At 41.3% G+C, this 26,456-nt stretch overlaps 2 protein-coding genes across 2 annotated transcripts; one reads left to right on the top strand and one right to left on the bottom strand.

Moving 5' to 3' along the window:
• Positions 1-665: 665 nt before the first annotated feature.
• On the top strand, positions 666-19,130 carry lnx2b (ligand of numb-protein X 2b). Its single transcript, XM_034093293.2, is given in 14 exon segments — positions 666-956; positions 6,587-7,162; positions 8,714-8,907; positions 11,230-11,429; positions 13,311-13,401; positions 13,404-13,484; positions 13,487-13,740; positions 14,309-14,385; positions 14,387-14,408; positions 14,410-14,454; positions 15,767-15,941; positions 16,707-16,947; positions 17,037-17,195; positions 17,869-19,130. Coding segments are annotated over 13 exon segments (2,082 nt in total). The 5' UTR covers positions 666-956; positions 6,587-6,755; the 3' UTR covers positions 18,005-19,130.
• Positions 19,131-20,673: 1,543 nt separating this feature from the next.
• On the bottom strand, positions 20,674-26,343 carry chic1 (cysteine-rich hydrophobic domain 1). Its single transcript, XM_034093615.2, is given in 7 exon segments — positions 20,674-22,074; positions 22,290-22,321; positions 22,324-22,348; positions 23,024-23,080; positions 23,457-23,612; positions 24,630-24,684; positions 25,906-26,343. Coding segments are annotated over 7 exon segments (522 nt in total). The 5' UTR covers positions 26,052-26,343; the 3' UTR covers positions 20,674-22,023.
• Between the last annotated feature and the right edge of the window lie 113 nt (positions 26,344-26,456).

Below are 26,456 nucleotides of genomic sequence, written 5' to 3'. Positions count from 1 at the left end.
GTTAATTCAGGTGAAACTAAAGTGATTATATTTCACACCATTAATCCAAGTATTTAAAACTAAAGGTACAAAATAAATGTAGTGGAGTAAAAGTACACAATCTACCTCTGAATTGTAGTGAAGTAGAAATACAAAGTACCATCAAATGGAAATATTCAAGTAAAGTACAAGTCCCTCAAAACAGTACATATGGTTTCAAGGCTTTTATTGTCCTTTGTGCTTAGCGACAGTGTAGTTATGACAATTACATTCTTAGGTCACAGGCTCCTCCAACAGTGCAACACAATAAAACTGATAAAATAGTACAGGTTAATACAATAAAATATAATATAATTGAAAGTGCAGAATAGTCTATAGTAATTGGAATATTGATATGAGTTGCAAACAGATGAATGTTATGGATGTTCTTTCAAAAGTGCATGTGTTTAACAGTCTACTTGAGTAAATGTACATAGTTACTTCCCACCTCTATTAACATGCAACATAATCTTGGCGATACGTTGTTGTTGTTATGAAGCAGACACAATTCTGCATGCAAGATAATAACAGTTCGAGGTTATTTCATAAAGGAATGGCGAACATTTGCTGTAATAAGTGGGTGAAAAAGCATCACTGCCTGAGTGAACACACTGTAACAGAACAGTGTGTCCACCTGCATGCTACTCTCCTTCCTGTGCTGCTGCTGCTGCTCGGTGTGTTGCTCTGAAGTATGTTTGCTCGAAACTGGGAAAGTCGCCCAGTCCTCGCCTGTAGGTTGAACTACACCTGGGGGACAGCCTGGGATAACCACTCCACAACAATGCAGCGAAAGATTTCGCCAGTGAAAACTTCGACAGAGTAAATGCTGTTCCAGTATTTTGTTAGATGTATCTTTTTATAATTCAGTGAGTTCACAGGGATCTCTTTGTTTCAGCTAGCGACACGTTAGCTGCTTCCGGAAAACAACCTTCACACAGGTAAGGCGAGTTTCGGTCTCCTTATGAGCAAAATATGTCTTACTTTGAGAACTAACACCACCTAAAGCTGCTTCACCCTTGTATGTGTATTCAAACCTTGTGTTGTATGGCTAAATATAGTTGTATTAGGGCAGGTATTCACTCAGAAAGTGAGTTTGAAGGTGTGTAGCTGTTAGCGGTGTCTGAGCAGCTGAAGGTGAAGCCATGGCATGTGGTCCACCTGCCTGATACCTGTGAAGGTTACCTTTATTACCTCTTCTGTCATCTGGATCTGTCACATAGTGCTGTTGTGATTAAGACCAAAGCAGCAGACATGGGCTGACAACAGGGGGGGGGGGGGAGTGAGTTATTTATGGTCCCAGTGACAACACACATCAGGCAGGGCAGGAAAGTGAGGGAACATGTCCTTGTTGCTGTTATTGAGCAGCTTTTCATATATCAAGTGGTAAATGGATTTTGAAATGGGTATCGTCATCGTCACCATCAGTGATGGAAAGTCACAACCTTCATTTACTCAAGTGGCTTTTTGTATGCACCTCACTCCATGTAAATCTTATTTATACGTCAGTGAAATACTGTAGCCTACTTTTTACCCTAACACACAACACTAGTGTTATCTGATGGCAGTTGCTACTGTTAATTATTTAACATACATAACATGTCAGTTAATCAAATATGATTTGATAAGCCGATACATTGATCCCTAGATGGGACATTTAGGAGATAATAAATATAATATGTAATAGTATATACAATTGATAGCAGCACATTTAGTAATAAAACAGTATACGCCAGACTGATATATTATATGGTTGGTTTTGTAATAGTATTAGTACTTTTTGTCTGTATAATATGGAAATATAATGTAGTCGTATAGAAGAATACTAAATACGATATTACAGCAATACAATATGTAATATAGCAACATCTACATCAACATATTTTATAAATCAGATGCATTGGTATTTGGAAGAGTTACAACTAATTATCTTGACAACCATAATGTTGCAATTTTACATAACCCATTATTTTATGGATAATATGATAATTCATATTGTCCATATTTACTAGTGATTATGTACAGCTATGCAGTTCAAAATATTTTCTTTACAGTAGATTTCAACAAGGGTAAACCAAATTCACCTCTTGTAATATTTCTATGAAGTTACAGTATTAATGTTTAACTTAAAGTATTATTGTGTATGTGATATGTCTGCAGTAGCTGTTGCTAGATTTAAAGACGAGTTGTGAAGGTCACTATGTACTTGTTGTCCTGTTTGGTACATCAAGATCCAATCCAGCCTGGTTTGACCATTTATATTTTGAGCTAACTCAATCATCAGCTGAGTAATAACACTTGTTTCTGTTTGCATTGGTTGGTCCAGTGAATGGTGCTAAATGACGAATGTTCAGAGGGCTTTTGTTGAGGAATAACTGTTACCTTATGCCCTTCAAGCTGAGTACAAAGGAAACACAGATGCTGATGATAAGTTAAGGCCATGGGTGGTGTTTGTTTGGTATAGGCAGGCTGTCGTACAGTAGGAGGCTCAGTCGCCCTGTGAACATAAGCTTAACCTCCATGTGTGACATCTCGGGGAGACACTGGTACCACGTGTGGGTCTGCATGAGGCTGAGAATACAACTGGGGCGGTTATATAAAAAAATGGAATGAAGTTGCATTGGGAAACAATTTGGTGAGCGATGTTTTTATTGCCACTCAGATGATTTGTTTTGTTGATTATTTCAGATATGCAATGCAAATATTGGTCATTGTGTTGAAAGCAGGAAGCTTTGCATGGTGTTGCCATAGCAGTCACATAATATTCAAACAGAGCTTAAACACATGAAACAATTGTATATTATTATATTACTGATAGACACAAGTATTGTGTAACTTTTTAATCTCAGACATGTTGGATCTTTCCATCATTATGTCATACCTAATTGAGGATTAAGAGTCATTCACCTCTTAGATCTATTTTTTCCATTACATGTGCTCTATTATATTGTACGTACTAGACATAGTTGTAAGGCACAGGTAGACGCGACACACCTCCTTTCACATGGACTCATGGAGAAATTATTTGTCGATGGCGTGCGTTCACTGCGGGCGTGGCAGCCCATGTGACTCACTCACACCGACCATCAGAGCGAGTGATTCGGCTCAGCTTTAAAGGAACACCACCTCTGGTAATCCTGTGGGAGACTGGAGGATGCTGTTGGGAAACAGACATTTCCCCCGCGAAAGCTTACACTGTCACATGATTACAAGACATTTGATTTGGATAAGGTCCCTCGTTAAGGCTGGCTGTGCTTTGGTTGGCTCTAAACCTGTAAAAACATTTTTCACCTTGTCTATTTTAAAGCTGCCTTGTGTTTTAAGCTCCACAAACATGGGCTTTAACTGTAGTATAAAATGTTTAAGTGTGGGATTTCTGTGAAATCATGTCCTAGCTGTAGTGCAGGATTAGTATAAGTACACATACTTGTGATGTTGACGTTGATTAATGGAGATGTTGATGCAAACTTTCTCAAAGAAACTGAAGACTAAAGGATTTTTTATTGAAAATAGTAGATGGTTGGAACCCACTTACAATCTTCTAGGGCTGAGTAATTATTATGTTCTTTATTGCTAATACATTAATTTGTTTCATTAACCAGTAACTTGTTCAGTCTTGTCAAAATTAATAAACAAACATCCTAAGGTGATGTCTTTGCTCATTAGATGTCCTGGTATCTCTAAACAACACTCAAAAACACAAGTATATTCAGTTTAGAGTTGCAACAGTTCCTTGATTGATCAAGTTGTCTGTAAATTATTTTCTAAATTAGTCATTCGGTCTAATTTACGAAACATTTAGAAAATTCACAGCCAGGGTCTAACGTGTCTGACCAACAGTCCAAAACTCCAAAATATTTACTTTGTTATGATACAAAATGAAGAAAATTAGCCAGATTTACATTTAAATGCTGCTAATAGTTAATGGAGTAATCAATCGACTAATCAGGTTATTAACTAATCCTTACAGAGTCTCCGTTTCACATGTAGGGTCTCAAGAGAGACGGGCACCTTTTATTGATGTCATGCTGTATCCTTGAGGAACACGGTGATATTTACTGCTGTGTCAGTGATGTATAAGTGGACAGTGATAGATGGTTCAGTGGCCGCCACCTTTAGATACAATGAGCAGGAGGGGACCAGTAATCTCCAGGGTCGCTGTACGTCTTCCTGTGGAGATGACCTCTGCTCTAATGAAGACATGCCTCAACCTCGCTGAAACCCATTGGATGCTCTCTGTGGCCAGATGTGCACGACACTTAATCCAAAAGCAACTAATACACCTTAGGTATGAAGAGATATACAAATGGGAATGTGTTTTTGACAAGAGAACAAGCTCGGCTATTTGCAGCATTGTGTGTTTAATGTAAGTGTATTATTAATAATAATAATAATGTTATTTATATAGCGCTTTTCCTGGTGCTCAAAGTGCTTTACAAGCAAGTAAAGAAGAAAAATATCAACGAAAGTAAAATGTGCAAGCTAGGTGGATGTGGGACGAGGGGTTAGTGGATTAGATGTCTTTTGATCACTTTTTTCACATTCTTGAACTAAGGCTGCAAGATATATCGTTTTCTTTCGTGCAAAACAACGCAATATCAGCATGCGTGATAAACACAAATACTGCACTAAGTTTTGTTTTTTTAATTATAGTTGAAAGTGAGTAAAGAGAGAGTAAAGCGTAAAACTGCTCTTTGTTAACATTAATTTAGAAATGCTTTTTGTGTTAGGTTCAATTTGTTCAGTTAACTATAATGGACATCATTTCCTTACTTTTTTAAATAAACAGGCACTTTGTTGTGTTTGAGTTGTCAACTGAAAGCAGCAAAAAGGCAGAACTGAATACACTTTAATATCAGTTTTTTTTTTTATCCTTTTTCGCGATATTCAATAAAGTGTTTGCATATTTTCCACATGGCGTGCCGCCCTGTCTTGTGGTTTCAAATTAATTGCAGAACAGCCTGGTTCGTACTGCGCTTCCTTCTCCGTGCTACAGGATCCATGACCCCTATCGGTTACAGGACGAGGTATCACTTATGCAAAGAGAGAAAGAAGTCCAGTGTGACCTCAGCCAGAGTGCACGCATGTGGAAAAGTGTGCGCACAAATATTAGTAATGGGTCCCGTGTGTTGGCCATCAGTCAGTCAGCTATTGAGAGTACTTCACCTGGAGTAGTGCAACATCAGCAGTCTGAGCCACACACACACACACACACACACACACACACACACACACACACACACACACACACACACACACACACACACACACACACACACACACACACACACACACACACACACACACACACACACACACACACACACACACACACACACACACACACACACACACACACACACACACACACACACACACACACACACACACACACACACACACTCACGAAGGAACACTCTCCTCTCACTCTGCCTAGTTACACCAAATCCCCTCTGCATTCCTTACAGCGGTGCAGCCGGAGCTCACACACATCCATGCTCATGCACACAGATATGCGGCGACACACACAGGCAAGCACACACACTCATACACACAGACATTATTCAGACGGTGTGCTGCTGGAGAGGCAGGGCTCTGGTTTCATTCAGGCTTCAGGCAGCTGGGAGGTTAGAGTCTTGTGTTTGCGTGCAGCGGCTACTGGGTGCTTGACAACCAAGATATCAGCTCGGTGAGTTGCTCTGAGGCAATAACACTGAAGATAAAGGAGCCTTTTTGTGCCTGGACTCTTGGAAACTAAAGGTAGTGAGTTCACTGTGGTGGCTTATTTTTCTCTTATGTAGATGTGGTAATGTGCATGGGAACAGTTTTCTGTACTCCTTTTTGTGTTTTTAGGATACATTTTCAGGTTATATTTGATGCCGTTTTGTTCTTTTCTGTGAAAAGCCATTTATAGCAACTGAAATGGCACGTTTTGCTTCTAATCTTAACAAGCAGTTGAACAAAAGTTTTCTCTTTAAATTTAATTTCATTTAAAATCCCAACACATGCTGTTTGAAAGGATGCAGTGTATTATACAGGGTAGATTATATATGATCTACTTTAACGTATTTGGTGGAGGTTATAATTAGTTTTTTAATGAATACATTTGTTCTTATGTGGAGGGCTGGGTTTAAAGTTTCTCCAAAGAATGCGATCCTAATCAGCCCTCTCCTTATGAGAGAATTAAAGGAGATTAGGAGCTCCACAAAGGGATGGAGACCACTGCCGATCGGGTGCAAGAGGTCATTAGTGATGGGGGTTGCATTTCTGCCCAGTTCATTCAGAATTCTTTCTCTCGTGTAGTGCCATGCCTTTGTTCCTTCCCATTAGCTGGGGTTTGACTTTAGTTCGTTTTCTTGCCTCATTTCACACAGTTTAGCCATTTTCACTGTGAAGCACGAGAAATGCGAATTATTTTTGTCCCTCAGGAAACTAACTGAGAGGAAGCAGCTGCGGCTTGCTGCCATATTGCTGCTGCTCTGTGGATTTGTCATTTCCTGTGGAGCTTGCAGGGTCACGTAAGAATAATCCAACTTCTACAAAAGACTTGACAGTATTTCTCTCTCTACAGAAAATCCAAAGGAAGACATGGAGATAACATTGTCGACTCTGGATCATCATCACGCTTGAATGGATTGTATATCTGGACAGGCAGACTTATGACTGGACACGGACAGTTTTTAAGGAGATAAAAGACGCACAACATTTCCAGAGAGCTTCGTACAGATCTTCTTCCGCCAATGGCTACAACAGAAGCTAAAGTAGCCGGCAGCAGTAGCGCTGCAGGTCTGTCGTGGGCGAGAGTGTGTAAGGAGTGCGGGCAGCAGCACGAGGGCTCGGACTGCCACCTGTATGAGTATCAGGACGAGGTGGATGATGAACTGGTTTGCCACATCTGCCTGCAGCCCCTCCTCAGACCTATGGACACCCCTTGTGGCCACACATACTGCTTTCACTGTCTGAGCAACTTCTTGAAGGAGCAGGACTTCTGCCCCGTGGACCGCCAGCGGCTGCAGTTACATCAGTGCCGTCCCTCCAGTCTGCTGGTCAGGAACCTGCTGGACAAGCTGACGGTGATGTGTCCCCACTCTGCAGAGTGTCAGCTGAAGATGCAGCGCTGCGAGCTGCAGCCGCACCTGCACAACAGGTAAGACCCTGGGCGGGACGCTGAGGGGTCGAGACAGCAGTGTTATTGGATATTATGAAGCCTTAACCTGTCTCATTGAATGGTCACAGTGTGCGAGACGGAAACACAAGAATATATGTTCCCTGTCTTTGTCAAACACAACAGGGTTTTCAGTCAATCATGAGCATCCCTACTATGTAATGCAATCGTGCTTGTAAATACTACTTTTGAACCTTCGGTAACCCTTGTAATAGCTGCAATTTGCTGCAATATAGTAACCTTGCCATGAGCAAAAGTGTTATGCTGCAGAAGGGAAAAATACACTCGCTTAATACAATATATATTGTTTTATACACCATGAATGTAATACGTGGATAAGAGGAATAAGAATCAGTTTAGTTGGTTCTGGATTTCATAAATATGTCATGAAGCACAGAGAGACTTTAAGCAGGGATTTGAGGCACAGGTTCAAATGAAGGCCAAGGCGTATCAGGGATTACATCTGAAGAGTTGTATATTACATTTAGAATATATATTATAGAGCAAGGTTGTGGGCATGTAAACAACGCAGTGAGCACAGAGTAATAATTCATCATATGACAACGACCTAATTCCTTCTAGAGTTGTATTACATATAACTACAGCTGCTTAGCTTAGCATACAGACTAAAACGTGGGGGAAACATGCAACTTAGTTTGGTTTGCCTGCCTACCTGCAAAGTTCACTTATTGAGACTTATGTCTTGTTGGTTTGAACTGTAAACAATTGAGGTATAAAATCCAAAATGTCAGCGTGGCATTAGGATATCAGCCAAAATAGTGTATTTTTCTATATGTCAAACTATTCCTTAGACTTGATGCATTTTATTGTAAGGCCTATTAAACCCAAATACATGTACTGCGCGCTAGCATCCCCACACAAAGTATAACAAGTGTAAGTCATGCCTAAAGAATGCTTACTACTGCTCAGGAATGGGAAATAACTGTCCCCACTGTTTTGTTTCTCCTCTTTATGTCCTTTTAAAGGCTGTGTTTCCCCCTCTCAAAGCTCCTGTTAGCTCAGTCCCTCTATGAACACACACACTTCTAATTATGGAGCTCAAGGCAAAGTGCAAGTCAGTCGTCTTGTTTTTCACATGGCCAGTGTGGTGCTTATCATCCTGGTGGTCAGCCATGACGTGGTCAGTTGCGGGAGGCAGATAGTCCTGCTGCAGCTGCTCTGTGCAAACAATGAGGAGACAAAGTTCAGTCCAGCTCTCTGACTGACTTAATCAGACTCAACCTGTCTCACAGACTCTCTGCAATGCAGTAAAACCGGCTTCTCATCTGCATAGTGCTTCTATTCTGAGCCCAGTGCATAAATAGTCCTGTCTTTTGTCATCTCAAAACACTTTTGATAATGATCTTTCTCTCTTCTCTGTGTTCAATCCATTCTACCACTTCTTGTTAACATCAAACATTTAAGAACATACCCTTCAAATCATCATAAAGATTGTGTTGTTTCTAAGAGAGTAAACCACTGGTCTATCATCAGCCATATCATTGTCTTTACTTGTTTCCTCCTTGCGCCCAGATGTCCTGTTTTTAGAAGACTGAGGGAGGAAGCAGAGAAGAGGAAGAGGCCCTCGTGGAACGAGCTAAAAGGACGTAAGAGTGACGGGGAGTCGTCTGCTGACGCTAAACAATCAGCAACACTTTCCCAAAACCCCACCAGAGATCAGCCTGAGCCGGGGCTCATCAATCCTGCCTATGAAGAAAGTGAGGATGGTATGGGATCATTTTATCTTACTAACAACAAAACACCATTATTTCAGCAATGTAATCCCATAAGTCGTCTTGTTCAAGTGACATCAAAGGTTCAGGGACTTTTCTTTCTACCTAAGCACACTCAAACTAGAAGGCACTAGAAAAACACTTCCATGGAAATGATTTGTAATAGGAGGCTGGTCATAAGCTGTGACACTTAATAATGTTCCATATAAGCTTCTGGGTTGAACAGAAATAGTTTCCTTGCTCGGGGGGATTGCAGAAAACCCAAATCCTGGTGCCCTCCCCCTTCGGTCTGGGAGGTTGTGTAAACACACATTCGGGATCTGGTGAGGGTTTTAAGCCTGGAGGGTTTGATTCCAAGTCTGTCTCAGGTGAATCATCAGCTCACAGATTTGATAACCAGACACCGGGAAAAACCCTCAAAGCCGCCTGCGAGCCAGAACCAGGGGCCAAACTCCACGAAAAACATGGTTGCCAGGCAACTGATAGTCTGTGTCCACGGAGAAGTTTGCATGGTTGTCATTATAATCTCCATTTTAATTAAATGAGTGTTTAATGCACTTAAGAAGGGACACACAATGAGCTTACACTTTTTAACAATATGGATTAAGCCTTAAATACACGTTTTACAGCATAGCATCTTGAATTCATGCCTGTTGTAATGCTTGTGGGACTCGTTAGGTAGCACTGCTCTGGAGTCAGCTGTAGTTGTAATTACTTTCTGATGTGTTTGTTTCCAGAGATCAATTACAAGGTTGAAGTCCTCAGTGCATGTCAGTGTGTTTGAATTATTAGTCTGGATTATAACAAGCTGACTTCACTCTGTTTCCCGTCTAATGTTGCTGTTCACCCTGTACTAGGGCTGCTCGATTATGGCAAAAATCATTATCTAGATTATTTGGGTCAATAATTGATATCACGATTATTAAAAACGATTATCCATTTACTTTGATAACATCCATTTATTGAAATGTATTTTAACAGTTGATTACCCTGAACTTTAAATATAATTCAACTGAAAAACCAATACAAAAAATATATATTTTAAATTTAAAAAAATACAAAATAATCGTTTTTTTTCGATTATGTTGTTTTCGTAATCGTTGCAAGCCAACATCGTAATTGCGATTAAAATACGATTAATTGAGCAGCCCTACCCTGTACTGTAAAAACTCAAATCCCCCTAAAGATCAAAAAGTTGTTATTGGTTGTCACAGAGTTGTGTAACTTTATGCGTGTCTCTACTGGTAGAGTTCTACTACAATAGTTTGGTAGATAACGTATTTTTCTGTTTGCTGGGAATTAGATAAGGAGATTTTCTTTTTCTATTCAAGTGGGCTGAATGATTAAAAAATCTAATAGCCATACAAACATTTTCTTTCTGTGCACGGAATAAACAAATTCAACATGCAACATGCAAGATAGGATCAACTTAATTTAGCGCAAAATAACATTACATGTCAGAATATTCCTATAACTTACTTCCAAACCAGCTTTTGAAATTATGATTTCACAGTCTCTTCCACATGAAGTAAATTAACCTGGTAATTTGTTTAACATGTGTCTGATTGCCTGAGTTATCATGTGTCTTGTCCTACTGGACCATCTTTGAGTACAGTTTTTTAACTTCTGATAGGAATTATGGTTAGCTCATTGATATTTAAAGTGGACCTATCATGCTATATTTGAATAATATATTGTAGGGCCATACCTATATAAAACATGTCTGTGAAGTTATTTTTTCAAAATACCAAACAGATCATGCATTTTAGCCATGCCTCATTTCGCTCTATTTGCTCTATTCCAGCCCTGTCTTCACAAGGGCTGATTCTGTGGCAAATGAGCTGCAGCTGCAAAGGAGGGGGGCGAGGCACGAGCGTCATGTTACCATGCCGTTACCATGCTGTTACCATGCTGTTACCATGCCACGCAACCTCTCATTCCCCTGATTGGTGAAGAGTTGGCCATATAGGCGGAGCACCCCGTTTCTGATGTCAGAACAATTTCAAATCTGTATCAGTCTGTATCAGATCCGTTACAGCCCCGTTTTTAGAGATTTGGGTACGGAGGAAAAGAGAGAGGGATGTGTTTTCTGACACTTGGTGAGTTCCCTGACAAACCGGGGACACATATTCATGTATAAAAAACGTACAAAAGTGCATTTTGCATGATAGGTCCCCTTTAAACTTAAGTTTCACTAACTGTATGCTTATCAGGTATTTACAAGTGCAATGAACCAAAAGGGGGTGAGAAATGAAAGTATTTGCTCCATAAACCTGAAACACATTTGTATTGACTCCACTCGGTCTTCCTCCCCAGACAACACCCCGCTGCGGTCCAGTCTGGTGGCCGAGGCCAATGTGGTGGAGCTGTTCAGAGAGGAGCCGGAGGAGGAGCTGGGCCTGCGCATCGTGGGGGGGAAGGACACGCCGCTGGGGAACATCGTCATCCAGGAGATAGTGCGGGACTCGCTGGCAGCTCGTGACGGCAGACTCGCCCCGGGGGACCACATCCTAGAGGTGAGGGAGTCTAGGATACAACGTTTTAATCTCCTCTTCATTATGGGATTTTAACATGGTGGCCTAGCATGACACGGATCACTTACACCATAACACCCTCGTGCGTTCCCATGGTATTGTAAACAAGGTGCCTCAAAGTAGGGAAAGAAAAAGAAGATTTTCAAGGTAAACAAGTTTTGGCCCCGTGGTTTAAGGCGTGGTTGATTACAGGGACAAACATGTCAGTGTAGCTTCACCTGGTTGTTGTTGTTGTTGTTGTTGGTGTCACTGATTGACTTTCAGTTTGAGAGGGTGGTGATGCAGTCATCAGACCCCAGTTGTTAATATGAAACTATAAGATTAGTTATTTGGCTAGTTTTATGCTAATTAGTGCTGCAACCAACATATTTTTTTTAATTTTAGATATTTATTTAATGAATGAACATACAGTTTGGTCTATAAGAAATTCAGAAACATTTTCGCACACAAATCCAACAGTCCAAATTCACAAATCTTAAACCTTTCTTTTTATCTATAAACCTGGATTCATAAAATGTTTGGTGTTTTTGCTATAAAAAAACTCTTAATCGTTTTATCAAGTAATTTTATTTGAAAGATTATCAACTTACCATGGTAACTCAAGTTCTACTATAATACTCTTTATTTTGTATTTTATTGTATTTATTGAAATGATATTATTCTAAACATTGAAGGTCTAGTCTCAAACACCCTTTGTAAATATCATAGTCATTATTTCTTACTTTTGAATATGATTCAGGGTTTCCACAAAGGGGAATGAAAAGCTGGAATAATAATAAAAAATAATATATCATAATAAATTGATAATACCACAATTTATAATTGAATAAGTTGTGGTTACCTCTCACAACAATATCCTCCTCCTCTTATTTCCTCCCCCCGTTCTTCTAAAACACGGTACCGCTGTAAACCGAGATCATGAACTCCCTTCTGGCCCTCTGCTTCAGGCTGTCCTCCAAAACGCTGCTTTCCCTCCAAAGAAAACCAATCCCAAACCTGGATATGAAAACAAAAACCCGTCATTCAACACGCCGCCTCAGGATGTGAAATATTAGCTGCAGTTTTTTTGGGGCTTTGTGGAAAACTGGTGGATGTAAAGAGAATACTGTGACTCAGTCTTTGCCTTTCTCCTGAGTTGATGCATTGATTTCTCTAAAAACAGATACAAAGACTGTGAACAGAGGAGACCGATGATAACTTGTTACTATCATTTCCTGCGTTCTTATTTTTCAGTTCAGATCTTAAATACTGATGTTAGGGAAGTTACTATTTATTTCATTATCAGGATAATGGTCAATATTCTCACATGAGTGAATTAGAAAAAGCGCTATAGCTATTATGGTAGAGAAGTGAAAAGAAGAACCTTGTTTTAAAATTACAGGAATTAAGAGACACAGACTAAAACAACGTTGCTATTCTTCTATTTATGTATCCTTTGTAGATAAACCTTAAGATTTATTATCACCTTATATAGGATATATATATTATACCACATTTTTTTTGAAAGAGTGATTCCAGAAAGCTTTAGTGCCATTTTAGGAGCTTTAATCACTTTTTGCTGATTATTAGGATAATATCATAACACCTTGAGTTGCATTTATTTGGCCAAGATAATCATGGCATGAAATGTTCATACGGTCCCGTGCCTGGATGGAAGAACAAGTCAACAGTTCCACTTTTTGGCTGACGTTAGCACAGTTCTCTTGAAGGAGAAGCAGCAGAATGAGTTAATCTGTCTTTCCTGCTCTACAGATAATGTCTCGTAACTTTGTATAGTGGCAGCCTCCACGTACAGCGCGTACTGAGCGTGTGTTGGCTGATGAGCCCTGACCCTTGTTTTCTCTCTCTCTGTGGTGTCTTCAGGTGAATGAAGTCAGTCTGGCCTCAGTCCCTCACTCCGGGCCCATCGCGGTGCTGCGGCAGCCCTCCGTCCTCCGGCTCACTGTGATGCAGGAGAAGGTTTCAAAACACGGGATCCGCGGTCGGATCATCTCCCTTCGTCTGGCCCCGCCCCCACTGCCTCCCAACCCTCTCACAGTCCCATGGCAACGCTAACTCCAATCACAACCCGGGCTCCGTTCTGCATGTTACGCTCGTGAAGAGTCAGCGCAGCGAACCGCTCGGCATCAAACTCATCCGCAAGTCTGACGAGAGCGGGGTCTTCATCCTGGACCTGCTGTCCGGGGGTCTCGCAGCCAAAGACGGGAAACTGAGGAACAACGACAAAGTGCTCGCTATCAACGGACACGACCTGAGGCACGGCACACCTGAGAGCGCTGCCCAGATCATACAGGTGGGTTATACAGCCCCAGAGATAGGATTTGGTTGACTTGAGCCCATTTACTACAAGACACACAACATTATCACAGACCATTCTTTAATGTGCCATAACTTTAAAGACTCTCAGGCTGAGTTGATTTCAGTATTTATTTAGTTATTGAGTTATAGTTTAACTTTAAGTACAGACCGCTTTTGGTTGATGTTTGTTTATACAAATTCACTGTTTTTTTTTTTATTCAAATCAAGGCCCAAAAAAATTTGACAATATGCAAACATGGACGCTCACAAAAGGGATTCAAAGGGGAAAACATTTAAAAAAAGTTGATGTTAGTTTAATTAAACATGTTTTTAGTTTTTCAAAGAAAGGCACATAAGAGCAAAATGACAACTTTATGACTGAACATTTTATTAATTAGAAAAAAGGGTATAAAATATTAACATTATTAAAAAATAAAATAAAGTGACACAAATGTGCGGTAGTATTCAAAAGTAAAGTGACAAGAAGTGATCGCAGTCTACCTAATAGTGTTGATTATGTATTTGCTTTGGTCATTAATTGTTTTTTGTATGTGTGCATTCAGGCGAGTGAGGTGCGTGTGAACTTTGTGGTGATGAGGCCTGCAGAGCCTCAGGAGGAGGGGGGGGGCAGCAAGAGAGGGGCACAGCCGAGCAGCCAGGAGGGGTCCCGGAGCCACAGTACTTCAGACGCCGCTCCACATACATAAAGGTATACAGAACATTTACACAACATAATGCGTCAGCTGCTTTTTATATACATTTTTTAAATATTTTGTAATAGTACAATACTGATCAGCAAACCATTGATTACTGTGGTAGTCAACATGTCTAAGTGTCCTTAGGCAAGAACTCAACTACAAATTCCCCTGTTTACATGTTACGTTGCTGAAGCGTTGGATAAAACGTCGGCCAAATACCACTTTAAATGTAATCTCGGCCCTTGCCAGCTGTTGCCCCTGAACTTTCTTTTCCACAACTTAGCACAATGTTTTTCTCTGTATGTTCCAAACTTGTCATGTTTCAGTTCGCACAGTGTAGTTGTGATTGCTCCTCTGCCAGTCACACTCATGTGTGCCATACACTGTCAGTAGAAAGAATGGCAACCCCCCCAGCCGAGGGGTGAGAAGCTTTGAGCGCAGACACCTGCGTCGGTGGAGGAGATGAAAGCGAGGGGCCTCCCTCTGTCTGGATCAAAAGGCCTCGGTGTGCTCCCTCTGCTGCGGGGCCACGCTCTTGTTGTTGTTTGGTTGTTTCTTTGGGCAGCAGAGGATCAAAGCTGGTAACAGTTAGCTTTCGCCTGCAGAGTCGAGCCTTTTCGTCTTGATGGGGGGGGTGGGCTCCCTGCCGGGGGGAGGAAGAGCCCCATCCTCCCCCCGGCTTCCCTTCTGATGGTTAACAGACTCCAGAGGGAAACTGGTTGAAGTTGTCACTTTCCACACATCTTACCCACTACGAGAGCCGAGTGTTGCTCCTCACACGTCCCCTCGACCCTCACCTCTCAGCTCCTTCTCAAATGCTTCACATTTGTTTCTTCGAGTGGTTTTGTGAGAGGAATCAATTAACTCAAAGGGTCCCCGAGAGTCGTGTGTGTGTGTGTGTGTGTGTGTGTGTGTGTGTGTGTGTGTGTGTGTGTGTGTGTGGTGTGTGTGTGTGTGTGTGTGTGTGTGTGTGTGTGTGTGTGTGTGTGTGTGTGTGTGTGTGTGTGTGTGTGTGTGTGGTGTGTGTGTGTGTGTGTGTGTGTGTGTGTGTGTGTGTGTGTGTGTGTGTGTGTGTGTGTGTGTGTGTGTGTGTGTGTGTGTGTGTGTGTGTGTGTGTGTGTGTGTGTGTGTGTGTGTGTGTGTGTGTGTGTGTGTGTGTGTGTGTGTGTGTGTGTGTGGTCATGCAACTTCAGATACACCCATAATTAACGAGCGACCATGGCATCCTAAAGAAGGCCAGCATTACTAAAGAAACTCTATACGGTGATGTTGACCAATGTGCTATTCATTGCTTTGTATCTGATTGTTCTATTGTTCCTATAGGATCCTCCAGGAGGGTTTTCCAGCCAGGAGAAGACGGTGAGCATGAAGAAGGAGCCTCGGCTTTCCCTCGGCATCACCATCGCCGGGGGGAGGGACTGTCGGAGCCGTCTGCCCGTTTACATCACCAGCGTGCAGCCGGTCGGCTGTCTTCACCGAGATGGCACCATCCAAAGAGGTGTGAATCTGACGTTTTATAACACTTTTTAGTAAAAGCTTTAGGCCCCATTTTATCTGGGAATGTTATTAATCATGCCGAGCTCTCCACGCAGCTCTCCACTATATTCCGTTGTTTTACTTTTCAGAAGCTGGTAGAGGCAGATCTGTAGCATTTTGGTTTAAAAAAACAACTGAAACAATTGATTATCAAAATAGTTATTTCCTGTCGATCAGATAATCAATAACTTGACTCTAATGTTAATGTCAGAGGAAGTAGTCTTTGAAAAGAGTGGGGGGCCGTTCAGTCAGTTTAAACTTTGAAACAGAAAAGTAATTGTGTGGGAATATTTGAATAATGACACTGGACTCGGCATCAGCAGGAAACCGTTTATGGGAAACCATTTACAGTTCTGTTTGAAAATCCATCACAATGTGACGACTGCCTGAATAGGAAAAGAGCAATTCTCTTTTCACATACTTCTTTTCAGGGATACAATGTGGACACTTAAACGGAGAGGATGTGTGCTAAAACAGAGGCCTGACCCTCACTAGTTTAGGAGAGGTGCCCGCCTTAGAGAACGTCCAAATTAGGCTGTTTAAATGTGCTAATGCAGGCTTTTCTCTCGGTCAGCCCTCAGTATGCACTTAAACTGCATCTAGCTTTGTTGATATCCAGTCTTATCCATCTGGTTCAATTGACAGCCAAAAAGTTCTCCCTTGATTAAAATGTATCTTCTTTTGAACTAAAATGTCTCAATTTTCACCACATCACGTGTCTCCTCAGGCGACGTTCTGCTGAGCATTAACGGTGTGGATCTGACCCAGCTGACCTACAACGAGGCGGTCTCTGTGCTGAAGGCTCAGACTGCTCAGTCCCAGGTGGCCCTGCGCGTCATCCAGACCCTCTCCGAGAACCCCGACGAGGACAGTGAGGCGAACAAGGGCGACATGGACACTATGGAAGACCCGCGAGACGACGCCCTCAACTGGACGCCGCTGTGGACTCGCTGGCTGGGATTACCGAGGTAGAGACTACTTTTTTTATGCGGAACAAACATATTATGTTACTTTTTTGGTGTAAAAGTGAACTCCAACTCTGCCCTTGTTGTTTCAGTCCCATGCACTGGTGCCGGGACATCGTCTTGCAGAAGACCAACAACGAGAGCTGGGGCTTCAGTATCGTCGGGGGTTACGAGGAGAGCCACGGCCAGCAGCCTTTCTTCATCAAAACCATCGTGCCTGGGACCCCTGCTCACTTCGACGGACGCCTCAAGTGAGTTCAGCTCAATATAACTGCTTCATGACTTGATAGTGTGGGGGTACATTACATACCAAATAATCACAGATTTTAATGCTACAGAAGATACATACAGAAGCTGTAAGAAGTGTAAACAGAGCAGACTATCATCAAACCACAAAGACAGTATTTATAAACTCACATGCTCACTATTTATAGATTTGCTGGACTTAAAATAGAACAATTCATGTATACATTTAAAAATAACATACTTCCATACTGTATCAAGACGTCTTTTTCAAATGACTTGTCAAAGAGGATTCATGCTTTACAAAAAGAATCACAACAAATGCAAAAAGGAAATGTGGTAATGCCAATAATAGATTTTAAATAAAAAATGTGTAACATATATCAGATATGAACACTGGTGTGTATATATGACTTTTAGTTTGGAACATTTGGGTATATATAATAAACATACTGTTCATTGATTTGGTTCTTTCTTTAAGTTTCAATAAATATATTTAATGAGAATTATACAAAATAATGAATATTAAAAGGGGTAAGTGTAATAATGCTTCAGTCTATTCCTTTTCTGTCAGCATGAACTTGCTTTGGTTTGTGACGCTTCAAAAGCAATGACTTATGATGTGTTTACGCTGCAAATGCCTGAACTAATGGAACATGACTGGTCTGCTGTTCCCTCCAGGTGCGGCGATGAGATCGTGGCGGTGAACGGCGCCACCACGGTGGGAATGAACAACTCCTCTCTCATCCCCATGCTGAAGCTGCAGAAGAACAAAGTCACTCTGACGGTGGTGTCCTGGCCCGGCAGCCTGGTGTAGAAACACACACACACACACACACACACACACACACACACACACACACACACACACACACACACACACACCTGACCATTCACTCTTTCCTCTCTGTCATCTCTTTATTGTTCCACACACACACACACACACACACACACACACACACACGCGCGCAGAGATCCTCGCCCTGCTCAGCTGCATTCTTGACTCACTGTCCCTTCAATATGTAACTCATAGTTATGTAATGTGTGTGTGCTTAGGAACCATCGTGTGTACAATGGAGATGACTCTCAGTAGTGAGCAGAGTCCTCTCACACCGAGCAGATGATTGCACAAACTAGGTTTAGGGTAAGAAAGTGATGACAATCAGTGAATGATATGCTAAGGGGAAACTGGAACTTTGAACACCTTGTTGATCCTTTCCTGAATACTTTATCCATGTTGTTCCTTTCTTGTTAAATAATGTTATCATTACATGACTTCTTTCAAATAAGAAATGTCGTTTTTACGATATGAGTAGAGAGTTGTGATGACGAATTATAGGTAACTACACAAAACAAGATGGCTGCTGACTGTAAAGACTCATGCCAAAGACAGAAACAGTATCCTGTCCTGTAGCTTTTATAGATTGTAACTTACTACAATGCTCTTTCAAATCGGGCAACATAATGGGGAAACCCTGATGTAAATGTAAGTACACTCAGTCAAAGTGACGTTTAGGATTAAATAAACCGCTGCAACTAGGAAACAGAACTTTGGTTTTAACAGGGAGGGTGTTGTAAAGCCAAAGAAAAGACCTACAGTCAATTTGGTTTGACAGCTTATACAGATATACAGAGGCTCTTTAATCCAAATCAGTCATCAGTCAAATCCTACGCAGTCCTATATGTAAACAGAACCCTGAATACACCATTCAATCAGAATGACATCGGTAGGAAATGGCTTGGGCCCAAGTTTATTTCCTGTTCGCAGTGGATATTAGCAAATTCTGAAACAGGAAATAAACATTCTTATTGCTTTAAAGCTGAGAGCTGGTCTATAGAAGCAGATCATTATGTGCTGAATGTTTGGTCTAAATCAAGAGTTTTAGTCTTGCAAATATATAAGACTGATGGCATTGATAAGCGGGAGCCTTTTAGACATTGAAAGACAACCAGAAGTTGAACCTGCCTTAAATTCCACTGTACAAAAATGTGTGACTTATTTCCTCATTATAAACTGTAAATAGGAATTTCAAGGAGAAAAACGGCCTTGTGAGATTACATCTGTTTACCTCGTTTCTATTTTTTATGTCAACACATTCCCAGTGGCCTTTCTTGTCTAAATTGAGACGAGACTTATTAAATAGACTCAGAATATCGTTTTCAAGAGATTTGTTTTCAAGTCAGAGTGGCTGCAATATAAAGATATATATATATATGTATATAGAGTAGGAAATATATGTAGTAGCCTGTACACAATTTCTTATGTTCAATAAAATCATAATAAATCAGCTTTTGTTTTTCCGTTCATTCTGGCTTGTGGTCTTTGTGTGAAGGCTAAGCAGTCAACGTTGCAAAGAGCTGAATGTTTGTGCCAATTCCATAATAGGTATGGAGATCAAAGTATATATTTGTTTACAGCTTGAGTGAAAATGGTTTAAATCACAGACCCATCAGAAATGTCCAATAAATGTGCAGTCTGGTTCATGGCTCAGTTCTGACACCTAGTGGACACAAACTGACTCTTTAAACACGTGCAAAAAGAGACATTTGCTCTGCAGTCATTTAGTCCAATTTAAAGATGATCAAACTTATTTTATAAAGTTTGCACTCCACTTGTAGTTAAAGACAAACTGGATTACACAAGATATTGGTTGTTGAGAAAGACTGATGGAATAATGTAGTGTCCGGTTTGTGAAACCTGCATGTGCAAACACAACATTTACAACCTCTCCTCCAATAAAAGTCCCACACTCAATGTGCAAATCATTTGTTAAAAGTAAAATGACCGGCGTTTAAAACTACACGAGTTAAAATAATTAAGTATTAAGAAACAAAATGTAACTAAAACCCCAGAGAAAAAAAATATACAATTTGATGCAAACCTAAAACGTAAGTGTGGGTAAAAGTACACCATTTTCCTCTGAAATGTAGATTAGTAGAAATAAAGCATCATGTGACTGTCTTCACAAGTTTCTCAGATGTTTATTGTTTAAAATCCCTTAAGATAAAATCCTTATTGAGTAACATATTAAACTGCTTGGCTGAATCTAAGTGTGTGGTGGCAGCTTCAGACCTTTGGAGCAGTAGGGCAGTAAAAACTTCTGTCCAAACAGGGAAAGGCTGTGAATGTGAAAACAAAAAAAACAAAGGACCATAAAACCATCCAGACGGAGAGTTCGGGGGATGTGAGAGAGTAAAGTGAAGACACAGTCCAGTTTCCTCTGACCACTGAGGCCTAACGTTAGAAAGTATGCAGTGTGTTATTGTACAGCAGTTTTATAATGTCTCGGCTAATGCAGACTGTCTTGTTAAGTTAACGATTCCACACCTTGTTAAACATGACAATAGCCACATTTCTGTTGTGCGGGGCAGCACGCCTCGGTCCATAATGATCTGTTTTTTTACAGAGATGACCACTCGTTAATTCAGTAGATGGCAAACACACAACAAAATGGTTTCAAAATGAAATAGGAAGCAAAAGAAAAGTCAAAATCAACAGTTTATTCTCTCTCTCCGTAGGGATGATGTCACCATGACAAACATTTACAGGAGCTGTAACGGGGACAATACTGGAAGGAGGGTTTTAAATCTCCTTTGCACAAGAGAACAGATTCCACCCTGTCTTCTCTGTGGTTCACCAACTACTCCGAGGCACTCTAATACGACGCGATGCAGCAATCTGTTGATTCAGGAAATAATACTAACACTGGACAGAAGGCCTGAAACAAAGGAAACATCTGCTCGATACGCCATGAACTGAAGATGTCTGTCCCCACACATCGGGAGGAGCAAACACAGCACAGGGGAAAGTATAAAACTTTTAAAAAAATCATAAACTTTGAGTTTGATGAGTGGAAGAGCTAAGTTGAAATCATGTTCTTCCAACAGCGCTGCAACCATCTCCAGTTTTATTGGATGACAACTCGTTTAGTGTCATCTTTATTGGCAAAAAAACACATGGTAACATGCACCGCTGGCGGGGGGGGGGGGATTTTCTACTGAGCTCAAGTGCAATACACAGCCCTAAACTCTGGCATCAAACATAACGACTATAATGGCTTACAGGTAAACGGGTCCATATAAACTAGAGAGGTACGTAGACATCTTTCATTGATCCAAACTATGGTACAGCAATATATTGGCAGAAAAACTAAAGAGCTAAAGTAACTTTATGTAAACAATAGTATACAACTAGTACATCTTATTCTAACATTATATTTACAGGTCAAGTTTTATACTAGCTAGCTCCCAGGTACAGAGGGTCAAATATAAAGAGAGAACACAAGGTGAGGACGTACACTGTACGCTAGGCAATGTCAGGCCATCCCATCTTCTTGCAAAGAACTGGATTCATAAACCCAACAACCAGCATTTTAATGGACTGACTTGTTGAGGAACCCAGGGCCTTCCTCCTTCTCCTCCTCCTCTTCCTCTTCTTACATTTATTTAAAAAGAAAAGGTCATACATAAGGCAAGGACAGTTTGGGAAGGTGGAGGCGTCACATTCTTTGCAAGGGATTACTGATATGATGGATGGGATGAGCTGATGGTTCTTTGGGGTAAATGCACTTTTGGAGAGTTTCACTTATTTGTCACATGTAACAAAAAGAACACATCCGAGTGCAACGAAGGGGACATGTCTGGATCTGTCGGGAAAAAGTGCAAAATCTGCTCTAAAGCAAAGTGACAGTGTTGCAAATTCTGATATACAAGGTACTGGGAGATGTAGGGGGCCGTCAGGAGGGACAGCGGTGCAGACCCTTTTCGAACATACTGTATATACAAGGCACTAAGGAGAAGATTCAAGGGCCACACGTCCAGTCTGTCAACGGCTCCTCAGTCCGGTCTGAATATAGGATATTTGGGTAAGAATTCTATAAGAATCACCTACAGAGAGAGAAATACAAGACACGTCATTATTTTTGAACAATGGCAAGATGTTTATACATAACGGGAATGCTTTTCTAATTGGGCCTGTCATTTCTTAGGACGCCAGAATACACCAGGTCATTTTGGACTGATTACAAGAATAAATGAGACATGTTGCAGATTGAGTAATCCTATCTCCTAGGAATTATGCTTTGTTCGGTCAGCCTACTTACATATTCCATCATATTGCTGCTTTCACATTTCTTTTACTGAGTTTCCAGTGCAGCCCCAGCTGATGAGAGAAGAAAAGACACAGACACAATGAGGTGACCATCCCTCTCCTTCACACACACACACACACACACACACACACACACACACACACACACACACACACACACACACACACACACACACACACACACACACACACACACACACACACACACCACACACACACACACACACACACACTACACACACACACACACACACACCACACCACACACACACACACACACACACACACACACACACACACACACACACACACACACACACACACACACACACACACACACACACACACACACTAAAATCTTTCATAAATCTCCCCTTCAGTTTCTGTTTCATTTGTGATCATTGCTGTCTTGCCTGGCCGGTGTCAAACTGTTGGCCAGACACCCTGAAGATCTTCCTTTATTCCTCTGCACAGCTACTAGCAGTAATTTGTTGCTGCGAGACAAAACAAAATTAACACGGCATTTACTGCTGACCTCACGGCCCTCTCAGACCTCCAGCTCCAGATCTGACGCAGCTCTGAGAGACTCGCGTGGCAGGTTAGAGTTTTCCAAAAACAGATTAATGGTCATTATCCGTCACGATGACACTCAACTTGCGCTGCTCACTGAACACGGACACTTAAGCACTTTCACACAGGTGCTAAAGTGCAATCCGTCATCCTCACCTTGTGGATAAACCGGTTATTTTCCCACTCTAGCAACTTATGAATGGATCGTCTTGTCTGTAGGAAAAGAGAACACATATGTGTATGTTAATGCGAGCAAATGTAATACTTTACAGGTATCAGTAAACCACCACAGTGTCAGATTTATGGACTACACTCCTGATTACCAGCTAGTAATTTCCACTTTGTTGCCATTAAATGTGAGTGGTAACACCACCTTTAAATGACACACCCTTGAACAGAGCAGGAGAGGAGCTGTGGCAGTGCAATGTGTCATTTCTACACAGAGCCACTAATTGAACAGGAGTTGTTATTACCCTCTACAACTCGGACCAATGCGGCTGAATTGCTATAAACAGCCCCTGAGTAATAAGCGCTGATGTAAGGGAGAGTTAAACTGTCCGACTGGTGTCACAGGAGGTCTGGGACTCACTCTCTTGTTGAGGCAGATAACGGGCCACAGACTGCAGCCTACTGTACAGCAGCAGCACAGGCAGCCGCAGAGAAGCCACTTCACATTCACAGGCAAGTTCTTCTTCAAGCAGGCGTTCACCCTGGTGATGCTGGTTTTGAATTCCTCTGGCGCAACCTAAAAAAAGAAGAAGAAGAAGAAAGATTGTATGTGTGCATAAGAAATATACTCCTAGAGGCTCTATGTAGTTGGGGGGGTTATCAGACAATTGAAGCAATAAACCTAATTACTAAGTGCAAGAGGGGGAGAGAAGTGTTTGTCGGTGGTGCTGACATGAAAAGATCCCTAATTGCTCAAAAGAAAATCTGTGCACAAAGATCAAAGAGCTTTAGAAAAACCAACAGGTAGATATTTGCAGATGTTGTTCAGAGATGAGATCTCTAAAGACGATGCCTCTGGTTTGCTAACCTAGCTCCAGACTGTTCAAGGCAAGGAGGGACTCAAAGGAGAGATAAGCTCAGTGCCTGTGGCTGCGCCGGCCAAACAACTTGAATGGATGCTCATTCCTCGCAGAGTCTGTAGCCATAAAACAGGGGTCGTAATCTTTTATGACAGGATGCAAAGGTCTCTTTGCAAACAGCCAAAGACCTCAGCATAAAGCCCAGCAGGGCCTGATCTGCAACCTTCAATCATCATAATTGTGACCTCATCCATCACATGTCACCCTGGGTCACAATACTGAAGGTACTTTTTATTGCACCACACTTCCCTCGGCCTGCTCTTACCCCTGCAGCCTTTTTGTGTTTCTGCGTCCGACCCAGGAAGCTTTCCTTTCTTTGTCTACGGCCGAGTCTTCATTTCATTATTTTATCACCGGGAGCTGGACCCTCCAAAACACTGGGGTCCCCGCCAACTGATCCCCATAGACGGCTTACTCATTTACAGAGCTGGACAGCAGCACATTCAGGCTCTTTTCTATACACTGTGGTGCGTTACTTGAAATGCAGCTCGTCAGATCAAAACCACTCTGGGAGGTTTGAATGGGGCAGTTTGGGGAAGTTGGGGCAGTTTAAAGGCCCAACAGAACAATTGGATCACTGTGGCTTTAATTGCTTTTCAAATTCTTTCTACTTGGAATTGAACACAAAGCAGCCTGCAGGAATTAAGTGCAAGAAACTGAAAAAGCAACTGTACCTTTCCCGTGAGAACAGAGGGAAACTCTGTGTCAAATCTGTTGCTCAGTCCAAACCTGGAAACAGAAAAACTAAATGTGAGCATTGATATACAAATTAAAATGTACCTTAAAATAAGAACACAATATGCTATTAAAAAGGAACATAAGAACAAACATAGTCCAGAGAAAAATATATTTAGTTTGACACACGATGAGACTTAACGTGCTTATTCACAAACTATACAGTAATAGTTGGCATTATGAGGAGTGGTTCATTAAATCACCCACACATACACATGGCTGGCAGAGTCCAGATGAGTAAGCAAGGACTTACAACCTTCCCCAAAAACATTTTACAATTTATAACTAGGATAGGCTTTCAAGCTTTCTATAAGATGTCAGACTCTAACTTATTAAATAAGTGGGCATACTATACACATATTTATCAAAGGTTGTAAAAAAAAAAAAAAGTATATAATATATATATTGAAACACCAACAATGGCCAGGGATAACCTCTGTTGGTCTGTTGGATATATTGTAGTATATTGTATTTAACTTTGCCAGAATATTTCCTCATGTTGGTCTTTCCTGGAAAAGCCAAAGCTCAACTATAACTTCGTGAAAGGTAACAGATAGTGTTGAGTTTTAAAATGTATATCCCCACTTCATGTCTAAAAATCAAACTTAAAGACATGTTGTAAGCTGATATTTTTGATGAGAATGACAGTAATGAACCTTTTTTGGCTTGTGGACTTTTGTTATGAATACAACTCATTTACAACATATTGGACGACTAGCTTTACTTTTCACCCTGTAGAAGTTTAAATGTTGGTCAATTAGCTGAAATACCCACGTAAACAATGATGAAACCTGCAACAAAGGCCACTTTAGACAATACTTCAGACGGTGATTTTGTGTTGACTTTAAAAATAAACTATTATGTCCAGTAATGATGTTTTAGTCTCGGTAAAATACACATTACAGCCACAGATTTGTAGCTAACGGTTCCCCACATGTAAACTTCCTAACTCATCTCAGTTTAACTCATCAAAATCGGTTGCTAATCTACCACATGCATGGTTGGTTGCCATGGGGATATATGACTGTTACCGTTGGTTTACGTGTGAATATTGTTAAAACCAACGGTCCCCTTGAACAAGCCCTTTGCTAACTGTTGTTGTGTTTGGCGTTAGCTAGCAGGCTAGCATGAGCTAACCAGGCTAAAGGATGAAGAAACCAAAACAACAAAGCGTCCCCGCGGACAGACCGGAGCGACGAACAAGGCTCTGCTTACACTGTGATGTGTCCGGCGCCCCGCATCACCACGGGCTCCAGACAGTATCTGGGCAAGTGTTCCTCACTCACTACCTGCTCATCCTCTTCGTCTTCCAACTCATAAATGGTATCAAAGTCCGCCATGTTGGGTAGTAAGACGCTCATGACGTCTGCGGCGGAGGGGCAGCGCGCTGACGTACGAGCCTGCGCGCTGAGCCGGAGTTTATGGAAAGTAATGATCGCCCCTCAGCGGGACCAGAGATGATTTATCACCAAAACTAACATGACATCTGTGACACATTGCTTGCATATATAATAGATGGTAGTGGAGTCTATTCCCATAAAATATTAACTGTTTGTAACATAATGGAAATAATAAAGGGCATATATTAAACGTGTTAACATGTTTATTATCATCAGGGAATACACTTCTTAAAGACGTGGACAGTCAAAGTCAAGAAAGTCAGTCTAGCCACCTTCCAATTAACATGTCACTTGTACTAATTGCACACTTTAAACTAATAACTCTGAGCCAGCCTCACTTTAAGCAGCCAAAAACACACCTATCCG

The sequence above is a fragment of the Pseudochaenichthys georgianus genome, chromosome 10 (assembly GCF_902827115.2).
Source record: "Pseudochaenichthys georgianus chromosome 10, fPseGeo1.2, whole genome shotgun sequence".
Taxonomy (NCBI): Eukaryota; Metazoa; Chordata; class Actinopteri; order Perciformes; family Channichthyidae; genus Pseudochaenichthys; species Pseudochaenichthys georgianus.
This window is presented reverse-complemented; position numbering and strand designations above follow the sequence as displayed.